Source organism: Dendropsophus ebraccatus, chromosome 5 (genome assembly GCF_027789765.1).
Source record: "Dendropsophus ebraccatus isolate aDenEbr1 chromosome 5, aDenEbr1.pat, whole genome shotgun sequence".
NCBI lineage: Eukaryota > Metazoa > Chordata > Amphibia > Anura > Hylidae > Dendropsophus > Dendropsophus ebraccatus.
The window spans coordinates 4,305,130-4,323,250 of record NC_091458.1 but is presented as its reverse complement, the minus strand read 5'-3'; the positions used below and the strand labels follow the sequence as shown (position 1 = coordinate 4,323,250).

At 47.5% G+C, this 18,121-nt stretch overlaps 1 protein-coding gene across 1 annotated transcript; it reads left to right on the top strand.

The window, feature by feature from the left end:
* Positions 1-872: 872 nt before the first annotated feature.
* Positions 873-1,826, top strand: LOC138793329 (olfactory receptor 52P1-like). Its single transcript, XM_069971854.1, has one exon. The coding sequence runs from the start codon at positions 900-902 to the stop codon at positions 1,824-1,826; it is 927 nt and encodes a 308-aa protein (XP_069827955.1). The 5' UTR covers positions 873-899.
* The last annotated feature ends 16,295 nt before the right edge of the window (positions 1,827-18,121 follow it).

Sequence of the window (18,121 nt, the reverse complement as noted above, 5' to 3'; positions counted from 1 at the left end):
AACCTGAGTAGATCCCATGACATCCAATAATGAGGTTCCAATAGAAATCATTCTAAGGCTATGTTCCCACTTCAGGAACATATGAGGGAAGGCGGCCATCTTGTAGCATAAATGCCTGGTAATAATGATCATGATGTTGGGAACGTAGCCTAAGGGTTCAACATATAGTAAGTCTATGAAAAACATTTCAGGGTTTAAACCACTGTCCTATTGACACAATTTGCTCAAACCTTTTATAGTATACACTATATAGTTCTTTATTAAAGAAATATATTCTGTCTATTGGGTCTACTAGGAGACCTCCTGCTCCGGTGGTCATTGAAGTATGAAGATTTTCCAGATCATTGACTGCAGAAAGGTTCAAGGAAATCTTCAGTATCTGCTAAGAATCTTATATTTCTAATAAAGACACAAAAAGCCTCAGAGACTAATTTATTATAATTGGAATGAATTGTGCAATAATGTAGAAACCCTTGTGTCCGAGGAGTCCCCGGAGATGTCACTGTGACTCTATAATAACCTCTGACTTCTCCGGGACACTGAAGCGGCCATTCCTGTCTGTGAGGCGCGGTAAGTAGGGGGGTCCTGGGGGAAACATAAGTGTAGCTGATCAGCGGCCCTGACAGGTTGACAGATGGTCTCCTTATTCATTATATAGAACAATAGAAAATTACTTTTGATTGTTTTTGTAGAGCTATGTTCTAACAACCTCTCCCCCCTCTACCTACGATCATCTGCCGGTCACCTGGTTGTAGATGTCGGATTAGTTTTTAGTTTAGGTATTCAAGTATTCTGTGTTGTGATTCTTTTTTTCAGATTTGCTGTAGACATCGGGGGCCTCGTGTGTGTGAAGATCTCAGATGTTCTTAGATCTGACTGTGACAATAACCATTAGCACTATGAATCTCAGCCTCCTTTCCCCTTTCTTCCTGGCCGGAGTCCCGGGACTAGAAGATGTCCATGGGTGGATTGCTTTGCCCGTCTCTTTCATGTACTTTGTTTCTTTGTTGAGTAATTTTTGTGTTCTGTTTGTAATAAAAACTGAGCCGAGTCTCCACCAACCCATGTATCTCTTCCTCTCAATGTTACTGCTTGCTGATCTCGTCCAGTCTAATTCCACTGTCCCCAAAATGTTGCTTATCTTCTGGTTTAACAACCGGGAGATCAGCTATGAGGGCTGCCTGGTCCAGATGTTCTTTGTCCATTCCTTTGCCATCATGAGTTCCTCGGTGCTCTTGGCGATGGCCTTTGATCGCTATGTGGCAGTGTGTCACCCGCTGAGGTACGTTACCATTCTCACCACCCCTCTTATCATGAAGATTGGTGTATTGGTGGTCATGAGAGGAACTGTCTTAGTATTTCCATACCCATTTCTGGTGAAGCGGCTGCCATTTTGTCAGAGCCATATTATTGAAGAAACCTATTGTGAACACATGGCAGTAGCCAAGCTTTCCTGCGCTGATGTCAGGATCAATGTCCTCTATGGGTTAATCGCTGTGCTCTCGGTCGGAGTAGATTGTTTATTTATTGCAGTGTCTTATACCTTGATAGTGAGAGCCGTCCTGAGGCTTCCATCTCGCGAGGCTCGCTACAAGGTCGGGAACACGTGTGTTTCTCACGTCACTGTCATTCTTGTCTCTTACATCCCAGCGCTCTTCTCATTCCTGTCTCAGAGGTTTGGGATACAAATGGTGTTGTCCACCCAAATCATTGTGGCCAATCTTTACTTGGTCTTTCCTCCAATGTTAAATCCAATAATATACGGAATCAGTACAAAAGAAATTCATAATAATGTGATAAAATTCATTTCTATGCTAATAAGATAACAGACAGTATATACAATGACTTATATTGACTAGTGATCTCTATGAAGATAGAACCATCTTCATCTCATGTGCTTCTATGTATCTTGAATGAATCCTATGATTTTGTTTGTCTTGGCAGCAGCTGACTGACATTTTTTCTAAAATTCACTTTACTGCCAACCAATATTCCCAAGTCTCACTGTTGTGTTACACCTTGCCTTACTATTCTCTACATAATTATATAATTTATTTACTCATCCAAACACATAACCTTACATTTATCTGAAATAACTCAAAATGTGGGGGTGAAGAATCTTTTATTGGAGTATCATATGGACAGTTCTGTGTTTCTGAAGACTTCAGAAGAGAGGGATTTAGGGGCGGCCTTGCAAATCATAATGAGTCATCAGTGCAGCCAGGTGGTAGGAAAAGCTAATAGTATGCTGGGCTGTATAGCTAGAGGTATAACCAGTAGGAGAGAGAACCATGCCAGCTTCACAGGACTTTAAACACCTCAACATTCAAATACACTCAGACCCCCTCCTGCCATTCTCCACCATATCTCATTTCCTCAGCTCTTGACCCCGTCTCCCCTACCACACACAACAGGTCTTGATGCATCAACAGAAAGCCTGGACACACCAACCTAATAAAACTAAAGCAAAAATCTACAGATTTACTCTACTTCCTCCAAATCTTCTGTATCTCACAACCCCAGGCAAATAGTCAGCACCCCTTTAACTCCCATCTAACGCCTCTGGCGCCACTCCTTACATTCTCCTCTCTGAGAACTTTGCCACATACATCAAACCCAAGATTTATAACATTAGTGAACGTTTCACCATACAGTCTCCTCAACTAACCCTCGTGCTTGTTCACTGCTCCTTCCCACTAACTCACCTCTCCACCATCACTGTGGAACAGCTCTCAACTACTCTCCACATCACACCTCAACACCTGTGCGCGTGTCCCAATCCCATCCCACCTTATCCCCAACCTCTCCTCAGCATTTGTCCCAGCACTAACTCATCTTCTTAATCTATCACTAAAAACTACAATCTTTCCCTCTCTATATAAACCATCACACCCATCCTTAAAAGCCATCCCTCCACCCTGCCCCTTATCCAGCTATTGCCCCATCTCCCTTCTCCCCTTTGCTCTGAAATTCCTCGAACAATATGTCTACCAGGAACTATCCTCCCACTTTTCCATTCAACTTGCTTTTTGCTCCCCTACAATTTGGTTTCCACCCCCACCACTTCACAGAAACTGCCCTCACCAAAGTGGCCAATGACCTGCTAACCGCCAAAGCCTCACGCCAATACTCTGTGCTCCTTCTCTTTGACCTATCTCCTGCATTTGATGCAGTTGACCATTCTCTCCTCCTACAAACTCCTCCATCCCTTGGTGTCCCTGGTTGGCTCTCTCCTGGATCTCCTCACTGGTGTCTCTCCTGGACCTCCTTACTGGTGTCTCTCCTGGACCTCCTCACTGGTGTCTCTCCTGGACCTCCTTACTGGTGTCTCTCCTGGACCTCCTCACTGGTGTCTCTCCGGGACCTCCTTACTGGTGTCTCTCCTGGACCTCCTTACTGGTGTCTCTCCTGGACCTCCTCACTGGTGTCTCTCCGGGACCTCCTTACTGGTGTCTCTCCTGGACCTCCTTACTGGTGTCTCTCCTGGACCTCCTCACTGGTGTCTCTCCTGGACCTCCTTACTGGTGTCTCTCCTGGACCTCCTCACTGGTGTCTCTCCTGGACCTCCTCACTGGTTGGCTCTCTCCTGGACCTCCTCTTACCTCTCCAACCACACACTCACACTCACTCTCCCACACCACCTCCCCTCCACATAGAATCCCACAGATTCAAGTACCACTTCTATACTGATGACACTCAAATCTATCTCTCTGGCCCAGGCGGCAACTCTCCCCAGGAGCCCAGAGTGTCAGCTATATCTCCCTTATTCTCGTTCTTTCTAAAACTCAACATAGACAAAATAGAACGAATCCTTGTTCCCCCATCTCACTCCATGCCCCCCCCCCCATCTAATTTGTAAATCAGAGTCAATGGCTGCACCCTGTCCCCGTTCTTAACGGGTATTATTAAAATGAGATTAGTGCACAGAAGAATATATGTTTCTAAAGGCAATTTCAGTGTCTATAATCTTAGACTATATCAACATGATAAAGCGATTTCTTATACGGGAGGGGGGGGGGGGGGGTCACCGTTCTTGCAATCGTTGGGTGTCCCAGTGGTAGGATTGATGGATTTTCCATTTCATGATGCAGCAAATGTTTTCTATTGTTTCTTTTCTTATCCTTATTGCTCCTTTCTTTCTCTACTGTTTTATTTCCTCTTCATTAAACCAATTATTTCCCAGTATGCTCTTCTTTGTGAACTCAATTTATTTACTGATCTAATTTTTAAGTATCTTATATGAAAGTTGTTTATGAAAATGAGTGTAAATTCATAGGCCCTAATTTATCAAAGGTGGAAAGTGCCCCCAGCAGCCATATATATGTTACAGGAGGAAGAAGGGAAAGGAGGACATGATGAAAACCTTTATATATGTTACAGGAGGAAGAAGGGAAAGGAGGACATGATGGAAACCTTTATATATGTTACAGGAGGAAGAAGGGAAAGGAGGACATGATGGAAACCTTTATATATGTTACAGGAGGAAGAAGGGAAAGGAGGACATGATGGAAACCTTTATATATGTTACAGGAGGAAGAAGGGAAAGGAGGACATGATGGAAACCTTTATATATGTTACAGGAGGAAGAAGGGAAAGGGAGGACATGATGGAAACCTTTATATATGTTACAGGAGGAAGAAGGGAAAGGGAGGACATGATGGAAACCATTATATATGTTACAGGGGGAAGAAGGGAAAGGAGGACATGATGGAAACCTTTATATATGTTACAGGAGGAAGAAGGGAAAGGGAGGACATGATGGAAATCTTTATATATGTTACAAGAGGAAGAAGGGAAAGGAGGACATGATGGAAATCTTTATATATGTTACAAGAGGAAGAAGGGAAAGGAGGACATGATGGAAATCTTTATATATGTTACAGGAGGAAGAAGGGAAAGGAGGACATGATGGAAACCTTTATATATGTTACAGGAGGGAAGAAGGGAAAGGGAGGACATGATGGAAACCTTTATATATGTTACAGGAGGGAAGAAGGGAAAGGGGGGGCATGATGGAAACCTTTATATATGTTACAGTGGGAAGAAGGGAAAGGGAGGACATGATGGAAACCTTTATATATGTTACAGGAGGAAGAAGGGAAAGGAGGACATGATGGAAACCTTTATATATGTTACAGGAGGAAGAAGGGAAAGGAGGACATGATGGAAATCTTTATATATGTTACAGGAGGAAGAAGGGAAAGGAGGACATGATGGAAATCTTTATATATGTTACAGGAGGAAGAAGGGAAAGGAGGACATGATGGAAATCTTTATATATGTTACCGGAGGAAGAAGGGAAAGGAGGACATGATGGAAATCTTTATATATGTTACAGGAGGAAGAAGGGAAAGGAGGACATGATGGAAACCTTTATATATGTTACAGGAGGAAGAAGGGAAAGGAGGACATGATGGAAATCTTTATATATGTTACAGGAGGAAGAAGGGAAAGGGAGGACATGATGGAAACCTTTTATATATGTTACAGGAGGAAGAAGGGAAAGGGAGGACATGATGGAAACCTTTATATATGTTACAGGGGGAAGAAGGGAAAGGGAGGACATGATGGAAACCTTTATATATGTTATAGGAGGAAGAAGGGAAAGGGAGGACATGATGGAAATCTTTATATATGTTACAGGAGGAAGAAGGGAAAGGAGGACATGATGGAAACCTTTATATATGTTACAGGAGGAAGAAGGGAAAGGAGGGACATGATGGAAACCTTTATATATGTTACAGGAGGAAGAAGGGAAAGGAGGGACATGATGGAAACCTTTATATATGTTACAGGAGGAAGAAGGGAAAGGGAGGACATGATGGAAACCTTTATATATGTTACAGGAGGAAGAAGAAGGGAAAGGAGGGACATGATGGAAACCTTTATATATGTTACAGGAGGAAGAAGGGAAAGGGAGGACATGATGGAAACCTTTATATATGTTACAGGAGGAAGAAGGGAAAGGGAGGACATGATGGAAACCTTTATATATGTTACAGGAGGAAGAAAGGAAAGGAGGACATGATGGAAACCTTTATATATGTTACAGGAGGAAGAAGGGAAAGGGAGGACATGATGGAAACCTTTATATATGTTACAGGAGGAAGAAGGGAAAGGAGGACATAATGGAAACCTTTATATATATGTTACAGGAGGAAGAAGGGAAAGGGAGGACATGATGGAAACCTTTATATATGTTGCAGGAGGAAGAAGGGAAAGGGAGGACATGATGGAAACATTTATATATGTTACAGGAGGGAAGAAGGGAAAGGGGGGACATGATGGAAACCTTTATATATGTTACAGGAGGAAGAAGGGAAAGGAGGACATGATGGAAACCTTTATATATGTTACAGGAGGGAAGAAGGGAAAGGGAGGACATGATGGAAACCTTTATATATGTTACAGGAGGAAGAAGGGAAAGGAGGACATGATGGAAACCTTTATATATGTTACAGGAGGAAGAAGGGAAAGGAGGACATGATGGAAATCTTTATATATGTTACAGGAGGAAGAAGGGAAAGGAGGACATGATGGAAATCTTTATATATGTTACAGGAGGAAGAAGGGAAAGGAGGACATGATGGAAATCTTTATATATGTTACCGGAGGAAGAAGGGAAAGGAGGACATGATGGAAATCTTTATATATGTTACAGGAGGAAGAAGGGAAAGGAGGACATGATGGAAACCTTTATATATGTTACAGGAGGAAGAAGGGAAAGGAGGACATGATGGAAATCTTTATATATGTTACAGGAGGAAGAAGGGAAAGGGGGGACATGATGGAAACCTTTATATATGTTACAGGAGGAAGAAGGGAAAGGGGAGACATGATGGAAACCTTTATATATGTTACAGGAGGAAGAAGGGAAAGGGAGGCCATGATGGAAACCTTTATATATGTTACAGGAGGAAGAAGGGAAAGGGAGGACATGATGGAAACCTTTATATATGTTACAGGAGGAAGAAGGGAAAGGGGGACATGATGGAAACCTTTATATATATATGTTACAGGAGGAAGAAGGGAAAGGGAGGACGTGATGGAAACCTTTATATATGTTACAGGAGGGAAGAAGGGAAAGGGAGGCCATGATGGAAACCTTTATATATGTTACAGGAGGGAAGAAGGGAAAGGGAGGAATTGTGTTGTGAAAATGTTAAGACTAAATTGTGACTATTTGAAGTATATTGGCCGCCATTTTGTGTGTCAGGTATAGGATAGTCTCCGTTTCACACCTTTGAAAGTCGTTCACCGATGGATGACTCAGATGACCGTATACATGAGACTTTTAGGTCATCCATAAAGTTTGTCCTCATAGGAATTAGAACTGACCATTCTATTCTTTAACATGGAATAATCCAAAACAAGTGTAACACCAGGTTGTATTAGTGTAGGGTAGACCCAGGAGGCTTCCATAGTGTAGGCCCAGAAGCTTCCATAGTGTAAGCCCAGGACACTTCCATAGTGTAGACCCAGGAGGCTTCCATAGTGTAGGCCCAGGACACTTCCATAATGTAGGCCCAGGAGGCTTCAATAGTGTAGGCCCAGGACACTTCCATAGTGTAATCCCAGGAGGCTTCCATAGTGTAGGCCCAGGAGGCTTCCATAGTGTAGGCCCAGGAGGCTTCCATAGTGTAAGCCCAGGAGGCTTCCATGGTGTAGGCCCAGGAGGCTTCTATAGTGTAGGCCCAGAAGGCTTCCATAGTGTAAGCCCAGGAGGCTTCCATAGTGTAGGCCCAGGAGGCTTCCATAGTGTAGGCCCAGGAGGCTTCTATAGTGTAGGCCCAGGAGGGTTCCATAGTGTAGGCCCAGGAGGCTTCCATAGTGTAGGCCCAGAAGGCTTCCATAGTGTAGGCCCAGGAGGCTCCCATAGTGTAGGGCCAGGATGCTTTCATAGTGTAGGCCCAGGACGCTTTCATAGTAAAGGCCCAGGAAGCCTCCACAGTGTAGGCCAAGGATGCTTCCAAAGTATAGGCCAAGGATGCTTCCATAGTGTAGGCCCAGGACGCTCCAATAGTGTAGGCCCAGGACACTTCCATAGTGTAGGCCCAGGACACTTCCATAGTGTAGGCCCTGGAGGCTTCCATAGTGTAGGCCCCGGACGCTTCCATAGTGTTGGCCCAGGACGCTTCCATAGTGTAGTCTCTGGAGGCTTCCATAGTGTAGGCCTAGGATACTTCCCTAGTGTAATCCCAGGAGGCTTTCATAGTGTAGGCCCAGGAGGCATCTATAATGTAGGCCCACGAGGCTTCCATAGTGTAGGCAAAGGAGGTTTACATAGTGTAGGCCCAGGAGGCTTCTATAGTGTAGACCCAGGAGGCATCCATAGTGTAGGCCCAGGAGGCTTCCACAGTGTAGGCCCAGAAAGCTTCCATAGTGTAGGCCCAGGACACTTCCATAGTGTAGGCCCAGAAGGCTTCCATAGGGTAGACCCAGGAGGCTTTCATAGTGTAGACCCAGGAGGCTTCCATAGTGTAGGCCCAGGAGGCTTCCATAGTGCAGGCCCAGGAGGCTTCCATAGTGTAGGCCCAGAACAAGAGTCCGTGGAGCCTCAGTTACAAGTCTCAAAACACGGGATAGCCAGATATCTCTAGCCTGTTGCCAACGGGGTGCCTCCATGATGGGGAGAGCACCACACCACTCTGATAAATAACCCCTTAAGTCCCACTCGGTTGCGAGTATTGGAACATAGACAGGGAAACAACAGGGTGGCCCCTTTTGTCAATGTCTAACTCAAGGTGCGAGTATTGCGATCATGACAAGGGCTTGCAAAGGCAGGCTTCCACCCACAGACAGCCGTTTCGGGGTTTTTGCCCCTCGTCAGTATGGGGTAGGATTCTGGCTAGTTGGGGCAATGAAAAATCAACCAACAAAACACAGTAATCACTGAACTCAAGGAGAACAGCGAAAAAAATTCCAATGAAGTACAAAATCAAGAGTCTCCACTGATGCCCCCAAAAATTTAAATATGCAAAACAAGAGTCCGTGGAGCCTCAGTTACGAGTCTCAAAACACGGGATAGCCAGATATCTCTAGCCTGTTGCCAACGGGGTGCCTCCATGATGGGGAGAGCACCACACCATCCTGATAAATAACCCCTTAAGTCCCACTCGGTTGCGAGTATTGGAACATAGACAGGGAAACAACAGGGTGGCCCCTTTTGTCAATGTCTAAATTAAATTAAATTTTTGGGGGCATCAATGGAGACTCTTGATTGAGTACTTCATTGGAATTTTTTTTCGCTGTTCTCCTTGAGTTCAGTGATTACTGTGTTTTGTTGGTTGATTTTTCATTGCCCCAACTAGCCAGAATCCTACCCCACACTGACGAGGGGCAAAAACCCCGAAACGGCTGTCTGTGGGTGGAAGCCTGCCTTTGCAAGCCCTTGTCATGATCGCAATACTCGCACCTTGAGTTAGACATTGACAAAAGGGGCCACCCTGTTGTTTCCCTGTCTATGTTCCAATACTCGCAACCGAGTGGGACTTAAGGGGTTATTTATCAGGGTGGTGTGGTGCTCTCCCCATCATGGAGGCACCCCGTTGGCAACAGGCTAGAGATATCTGGCTATCCCGTGTTTTGAGACTCGTAACTGAGGCTCCACGGACTCTTGTTTTGCATATTTAAATTTTTGGGAGCATCAGTGGAGACTCTTGATTGAGTACTTCATTGGAATTTTTTTCGCTGTTCTCCTTGAGTTCAGTGATTACTGTGTTTTATAGTGTAGGCCCAGGAAGCTTCCATAGTGTAGGCCAAGGGGGCTTCCATAGGGTAGACCCAGGAGGCTTCCATAGTGTAATCCCAGGAGGTTTCCATAGTGTAAGCCCAGGAGGATTACATAGTGTAGGCAAAGGAGGTTTCCATAGTGTAGGCCCAGGAGGCTCCCATAGTGTAGGGCCAGGATGCTTTCATAGTGTAGGCTCAGGACGCTTCCATAGTAAAGGCCCAGGATGCTTCCACAGTGTAGGCCAAGGATGCTTCCAATGTATAGGCCAAGGATGCTTTCATAGTGTAGGCCCAGGACGCTCTCATAGTGTAGGCCCAGGACGCTTCCATAGTGTAGGCCCAGGACGCTTCCATAGTGTAGGCCCTGGAGGCTTCTATAGTGTAGGCCCAGGACGCTTCCATAGTGTAGGCCCAGGACGCTTCCATAGTGTAGTCTCTGGAGGCTTCCATAGTGTAGGCCCAGGATACTTCCCTAGTGTAATCCCAGGAGGCTTCCATAGTGTAAACCCAGGAGGCTTTCATAGTGTAGGCCCAGGAGGCTTCTATAGTGTAGGCCCAGGTGGCTTCCATAGTGTAGACGCAGGAGGCATCCATAGTGTAGGCCCAGGAGGCTTCCATAGTGTAGGCCCAGAAAGCTTTCATAGTGTAGGCCCAGGACGCTTCCATAGTGTAGGCCCAGGAGGCTTCCATAGGGTAGACCCAGGAGGCTTTCATAGTGTAGACCCAGGAGGCTTCTATAGTGTAGTCCCAGGAGGCTTCCATAGTGTAGGCCCAGGAGGCTTCCATAGTGTAGGCCCAGGAGGCTTCCATAGTGTAGGCCCAGGAGGCTTCCATATTGTAGGCCCAGGAAGCTTCTGTAGTGTAGGCCCAGGAGGCTTCCATAGTGTAGGCCCAGGAGACTTCCATAGTGTAGGCCCAGGAAGCTTCCATAGTGTAGGCCCAGGAAGCTTTCATAGTGTAGAACAAGGGGGCTTCCATAGTGTAGGCCCAGGAGGCTTCCATAGGGTAGACCCAGGAGGCTTCCATAGGGTAGACCCAGGAGGCTTCCATAGTAAAGACCCAGGAGGCTTCCATAGTGTAGGCCCAGGAGGCTTCCATAGTGAAGGCCAAGGAGGCTTCCATAGTGTAGTCTCTGGAGGCTTCCATAGTGTAGGCCCAGGATACTTCCCTAGTGTAATCCTAGGAGGCTTCCATAGTGTAGGCCCAGGAGGCTTTCATAGTGTAAACCCAGGAGGCTTTCATAGTGTAGGCCCAGGAGGCATCTATAATGTAGGCCCACGAGGCGTCCATAGTGTAGGCCCAGGAGGCTTCCATAGTGTAGGCAAAGAAGGTTTCCATAGTGTAGGCCCAGGAGGCTTCTATAGTGTAGGCCCAGGAGGCATCCATAGTGTAGGCCCAGGAGGCTTCCATAGTGTAGGCCCAGAAAGCTTCCATAGTGTAGGCCCAGGACGCTACCATAGTGTAGGCCCAGGACGCTTCCATAGTGTAGGCCCAGGAGGCTTCCATAGGGTAGACCCAGGAGGCTTTCATAGTGTAGACCCAGGAGGCTTCCATAGTGTAGGCCCAGGAGGCTTCCATAGTGTAGGCCCAGGAAGCTTCCATAGTGTAGGCCCAGGAGGCTTCCATAGTGTAGGCCCAGGAGGCTTCCATATTGTAGGCCCAGGAAGCTTCTGTAGTGTAGGCCCATGAGGCTTCCATAGTGTAGGCCCAGGAGGCTTCCATAGTGTAGGCCCAGGAAGCTTCCATAGTGTAGGCCCAGGAAGCTTCCATAGTGTAGGCCCAGGACGCTTCCATAGTGTAGGCCAAGGGGGCTTCCATAGTGTAGGCCCAGGAGGCTTCCATAGTGTAGACCCAGGAGGCTTCCATAGGGTAGACCAAGGAGGCTTCCATAGTAAAGACCCAGGAGGCTTCTATAGTGTGGGCCCAGGAGGCTTCCATAGTGTAGGCCAAGGAGGCTTCCATAATGTAGGCCCAGGAGGCTTTCATAGTGTAGGCCCAGGAGGCTTCCATAGTGTAGGCCCAGGAAACTTCCATAGTGTAGGCCCAGGAGGCTTCTATAGTGTAGGCCCAGGAGGCTTCCATAGTGTAGGCCCAGGAGGCTTCTATAGTGTAGGCCCAGGAGGCTTCCATAGTGTAGGCCCAGGAGGCTTCTATAGTGTAGGCCCAGGAGGCTTCCATAGTGTAGGCCCAGGAGGCTCCCATAGTGTAGGGCCAGGATGCTTTCATAGTGTAGGCTCAGGACGCTTCCATAGTAAAGGCCCAGGATGCTTCCACAGTGTAGGCCAAGGATGCTTCCAATGTATAGGCCAAGGATGCTTTCATAGTGTAGGCCCAGGACGCTCCCATAGTGTAGGCCCAGGACGCTTCCATAGTGTAGGCCCAGGACGCTTCCATAGTGTAGGCCCAGGAGGCTTCTATAGTGTAGGCCCAGGACGCTTCCATAGTGTAGGCCCAGGACGCTTCCATAGTGTAGTCTCTGGAGGCTTCCATAGTGTAGGCCCAGGATACTTCCCTAGTGTAATCCCAGGAGGCTTCCATAGTGTAGGCCCAGGAGGCTTCCATAGTGTAAACCCAGGAGGCTTTCATAGTGTAGGCCCAGGAGGCTTCTATAGTGTAGGCCCAGGTGGCTTCCATAGTGTAGACGCAGGAGGCATCCATAGTGTAGGCCCAGGAGGCTTCCATAGTGTAGGCCCAGAAAGCTTTCATAGTGTAGGCCCAGGACGCTTCCATAGTGTAGGCCCAGGAGGCTTCCATAGGGTAGACCCAGGAGGCTTTCATAGTGTAGACCCAGGAGGCTTCTATAGTGTAGTCCCAGGAGGCTTCCATAGTGTAGGCCCAGGAAGCTTCCATAGTGTAGGCCCAGGAGGCTTCCATATTGTAGGCCCAGGAAGCTTCTGTAGTGTAGGCCCAGGAGGCTTCCATAGTGTAGGCCCAGGAAACTTCCATAGTGTAGGCCCAGGAGGCTTCTATAGTGTAGGCCCAGGAGGCTTCCATAGTGTAGGCCCAGGAGGCTTCTATAGTGTAGGCCCAGGAGGCTTCCATAGTGTAGGCCCAGGAGGCTTCCATAGTGTAGGCCCAGGAGGCTTCCATAGTGTAGGCAAAGGAGGTTTCCATAGTGTAGGCAAAGGAGGTTTCTATAGTGTAGGCCCAGGAGGCTTCTATAGTGTAGGCCCAGGAGGCTTCCATAGTGTAGACCCAGGAGGCATCCATAGTATAGGCCCAGGAGGCTTCCATAGTGTAGGCCCAGGAGGCTTCCATAGTGTAGGCCCAGAAGCTTCCATAGTGTAGGCCTAGGAGGCTTCCATAGTGTAGGCCCAGGAGGCTTCCATAGTGTAGGCCCAGGACGCTTCCATAGTGTAGGCCCAGGAGGCTTCCATAGTGTAGGCCCAGGAGCTTCCATAGTGTAGGCCCAGGAGGCTTCCATAGTGTAGGCCCAGGAGGCTTCTATAGTGTAGGCCCAGGAGGCTTCCATAGTGTATGCCTAGGACACTTCCGTAATGTAGGCCCAGGACACTTCCATAATGTAGGCCCAGGACTTGGTCTCTATCAGATCGCTGGTAGCCTCTCCCCAGTTGAAGTTCTATGACAGATGAAGTATTGATATGTTACTGGTGATTATTTCTTCTCTGTCCTGTGCTGATTTGCGGCTGATATTTAGGCCACTTGCGGCTTTGCTTGTGGCTGATGCTAGAAGGACAGATGATGCAACTTCCACTAATGATATTGTAAGTACCTCACCTGTATTGTATTGTATTCATATCTATGCAAAAGTGTCCGCAATCTCATGCTGAGAATATCTGGTTATTGTATGTTTGCTGTACCACCTGTAGATAATGCTTTTATCAGTAGACGTGAATGTGTCCTTTATGTCCGAACCATCAGTACAATGATGGGGTTATCCTGTCCCCGTGTACTGATAGATGGCAATGTAATTACTCTCACTAACTAATGACCTTCCAGTCCACTTCTGTATAAAGTAGGGAGGGCGATTTGTGTGCTGCTGTCAGGAATAAGGGAAAGCAGATTACACTTTCCTTATGTGTTTGCCAGCAGCCCCATAAGGGGGTCCTTGTACAAGAGAGCTCAAAATAGACCACACAAGGGTTATATTTCCTGCAATCTAAGAATCCAACCTGCCCCGGAAGTAGCAACAAGATGGGTAGAATGGGTATTTATTAAAGTAAGGTTGGTGTTAGGACTCGAGCCGTGCGTTCGGCTCCTGGCATCGCCCATGTGTGCGGCCAAAGCATTCATTACAACCGCTCAGTCTGGTTGCTGAGGGCGCGACGACGGTGTCCATAGCAGCTGGACTCCTCATATTTTTCACCTCCTCTGCTCTGCTATTCCATGTTGTAGCAGAGGCCAGGGTGTCACTCCCCGGGCTGATCAGCATAGGTGTTGTGTGTGCTCACTGATCGGTGACTGACAGCTGTCTCACCAGTAAGCTGTCAGTATCTGTGCAGGACCTGGAGCCTCAGCCCCAATCACGCCTGAGGCTGGGACTACACGCTCCAGAAGTACCAGCATTTGTATCATGTTCCTGCCTGCCATAGTATCTAGCTCCTAGTTTACGTGACCGAGCGTTTTCCTGCATTTATTCTTTGGTTACCTGACTTCGGCTATTAACCCTTTGACTTCCCCTCTGGACACGATTTTCTACTTTGCTGCTCAGTTGGTTTTGACTTGGACTCCTGACTTTCCCTTTATTGTGTTTTGTATTGTCGTGTTTTGTTCTGTTATCCACTCAGTGAGATCAGGGACGGCCGTCCAGTTGTCCGTTGCTGTTAGAGCTTCTGAGGCAAGTAGGTAGGGACAGGGGGGCTGGTGCCTGCTTCAGGGCTCACCTGTCCTTGTGTTTCCCCATCCCTATCCTAACAGTTGGGGTTAAGTTGTAGGAAGGACACCCACATAAATCTACCAAGCTGTAAGTACTGTATACTGCAAGACATCTAGAACTGACTAGAGATTGAAGCGTCATTTCATCCTCTGCAGAAGGGACAGGATACAGTACAGGTAGAGAGATGATGTGATTCCAGCTCCTTAATGTAGGAACCTTGGGAGTGAATGGAGCTACAAGGCCTGAGGATCTCCAACTCACTTAGCAGCTGTAATTACCAGTAGGAAGGTCACTAAAACATTGCTGTCATTTGTATACAAAAAAGAGGCTCAAAAGGCTCTCATCTTAACCCATAGCTGGTGTCTCTAGGGGAGTTCAGAGGGGGGTCGAGTGGCGGCCCGCTCTGAACTGCCGCGATCCCGGGTGCTATATAGCCGGCATGGCGATTGGACCGTGCCTGCTAATTGAGTATTTAGATGCAGCTGCAAAGTTGACAGCTTCATCTGGGGTGGTCATTATTGGTGAGGGCACGTCATGACGTAGGACGTGCAGTTCCGGCCTCCCCCTCCCTGGGGAATCAGCGAACCAGAGTTGCGCTCTCTGGCGCAATGGGACCGAAGCCTGGGCGAGCTGGCCACAGTGCTGCCTGAACGCACCTGAGATGGTATGGGTTCATGGCCGCCCCGGGGTTTTTTCTTTTTTGTGGTATGGCTGATGGACGGGCTGCCGCTGTGTTGCATCCGGCCACTTCCGGAGTCAGAAGAGATTGTTTGTGGCGAGAAGCTGTGCAGTTTGCTGGACAATCCGGAGCAGGCAGTAAGGGGTCGCCTTGGCTGCATCACGTGACTCTGTCTGCCTATAAGAACGTAGCAGAGGGGGCCGGAGCTGTATGCCACTAACCAGGAGCTGGACGCCTCAGAGCCGCCGGTCCCTCTCTTTCCTTGTAATCTTCTGAAGGTCGGTGAGTGAAGATGGACGACCGTGAGCTATTTTTTCTCTGGGGAGATGGCGGGCAGGTGGGGGCTTGCTGGGGTCTGGGGCACGCGGGGGGTTGGGGTTTAGCGCCGGGGGCTGGGTCGGTGGGGTAGCCGCTCCTTCTGTTTGTGGTCTGCCTCCCCTGCGTCCTCGGGCCCCTGCTGCACCCCTGTCCGTCCGCTCCTATGACTTGAAGGAAGTGATGGGAGCCCCTCACAGAATTCTTTTTGCTTTTCCCTTGGTGGGAAATCAGTGGTTAAACAAAATAAACTATCCTCATATTTAGATGGTGCTTTGCCATTTGAACTTGTTGGGGTATTGCCGATATGAACCCTTATTTTAAGCTACTCCGGATTTATGGAAACATGCTTAACTTATTAATTATGTTCAAATAAATGTGCATTTTTTTACTCCGAGAGCACCAAGGCGCATAACATCTCACTACAAGGACTGTGCTAGGCCTGTGGATATGCCACCTAAACCAGCGCAGAAGAAAGGAGGAGTGGCAGCCTGATACATTTCCAAGTTGTAGCACAAAATCTGTCCTCTCTCGCTCTCCCTCGCCAGCCCTTATAGAACGAAGGATGTCAGGCTCAAGGTTTACAGCATTGGATGAAGAGGGAGGGAAGGTGGAGGTGGTGGAGGATAGTGAGGTTGCGGCCAATAAGTTGGACATTATTCTTGTGGAGGTGCGTAGTTGCAGCAAGTCATTGGTTGACCTCACACCAATCGTGAATTCCTTGTCATTAGACATGACTTTTATTAAGGATGACCTAAATAAAATCTGTGAGAAAGTTGGCTCTTTGGAAAAAACGCTACCAACACTGGAGATAGAAGTTGCCAATATAAAGAATAAGATGAAGGATTTTGGGAAACAGCTAAAGGTCACTTCAGAGAAGGTCACGGATTTAGAGGACCGGTCTAGGAGGTCTAACGTGAGGATATTGGGGCTCCCAGAGGGTGTAGAGTCCAGAAATGCGGCAATTAAACTGTCTGGGCGTGAATCTTTCTCTGAGTTGTTCGGTCTGGAGAGAGCGCATAGAGTACCACTGAAGCCCCTTCTCCCAGGCAGCGCCCCAAGAACCTTAATTTTAAAAACAATTTGTTCCGCTGATCGTGATACAATATTAAAACTGGCAAGGAGTAAAGGCGATATCTCCTACAATGGTGTAAAGGTGGCGTTCTTTCCAGACTTTTCTAAGGCCACTCAGGCCAAAAGGCTGCTGTTTGAGGATATAAAGAAAAGACTACATCAGGCAGACCTTTCTTTTTCATTGATATTTCCTGCCAAGTTGAGAATGGTTTATAAGGACCCTGTTCTTTTTTTTTTTTTACCTCGCCAGCCGAGGCCGTGGACTGGTTAGATAACGAGGGGCTCTAATAAATGTTTGTTTGCTGTTCCGGGAGGGGAGCGGGGGAGGGGGTTGTCAGTCGACATTAGGAGGAGGTTTTTCGGGTACTTGGAAATGTGCCAGGGAGGTGGAGGCCTCAGGTGGAGGATGGCATGTTTTTTTTGTTTTTTCTCTTAGGAGTGAATGGGGAGTTTCCAGTGTTTTTCTGGAATGTGAGGGGACTGGGGGAAACCATTGTGTGTTTAGCCGAAACCCATTGTTCAGAAGATAATTTATATAAGATCAAAAGGAGATGGGCGTCTCACCAGTTCCATACTACATATTCAAATTTTTCAGTGGGGATCGCAGTTTACATCCATAATAAAATCCCGTTTTGTCTTATCTCTAGTAAAATAGATTTAATAGATTTATATTTCTTTACTAGTGATGAGCGAGCATGCTAGTCCGAGCCTGGTATTCGATCCAGTATTAGGGTACTCGATGGTACTCGTTACTCGGACGAGCATCTCGCGATTCTCGAGGAAATCTCATCATCCGTTTCCTGTAAGTTTGGGCGCTATTTCTCAGCCAATAAACATGCAGGAGACTCTTTGGTACATCCTGCGATCACGTGGGACCCATACATGTCGATAGCAGCGATTGGTTGGCCAGATCAGATGACCCTGCCATATAAAACTCGGCGCCGGCAGTGCTGGCTTCAGACGCATGCTGTGAGAGATCAGGGACAGAGCTGCTGCTGGTCAGGGAGAGCTACAGACTGCTAGCTGGGAGTTGCAGTGCTGCTACCGCGATTTAACCAGCACACTGTGGTGACCGGCTGCTGGCAGAAAGGGGGCATTAGGTGGTGCATACACACCCCTAAGAAGTGCTCAGTGTACTACTTTTTGAATTTGGGGCTGGTGGTCCTGGTGTACTACATTGTATTGCTGGGATTTGTAGTACATCCTGCATAGAACTTCACTGCTCATTGTAAGGGGGTAGACAAGGGAGAGAGAAAAAAGCCAGGCAGCAGCGCCTCATGTGATACCGTACAAACAAGTCAGTTAAAAATGCAAGGTGCTGATGGGGTGCTCACCTTCAAGCCCCTTGGGCTTTATGCATATCACCCAAATGGTTACCAGGTCTTCAGAAGATGCCAGGATATGGTGCTTCGGTGGAGAGTGCAGGGCTGCAGGCCAACTAGGATAGCCCAAACGGGATGCTCCCAAGTGAGGGCCCGTGGGAA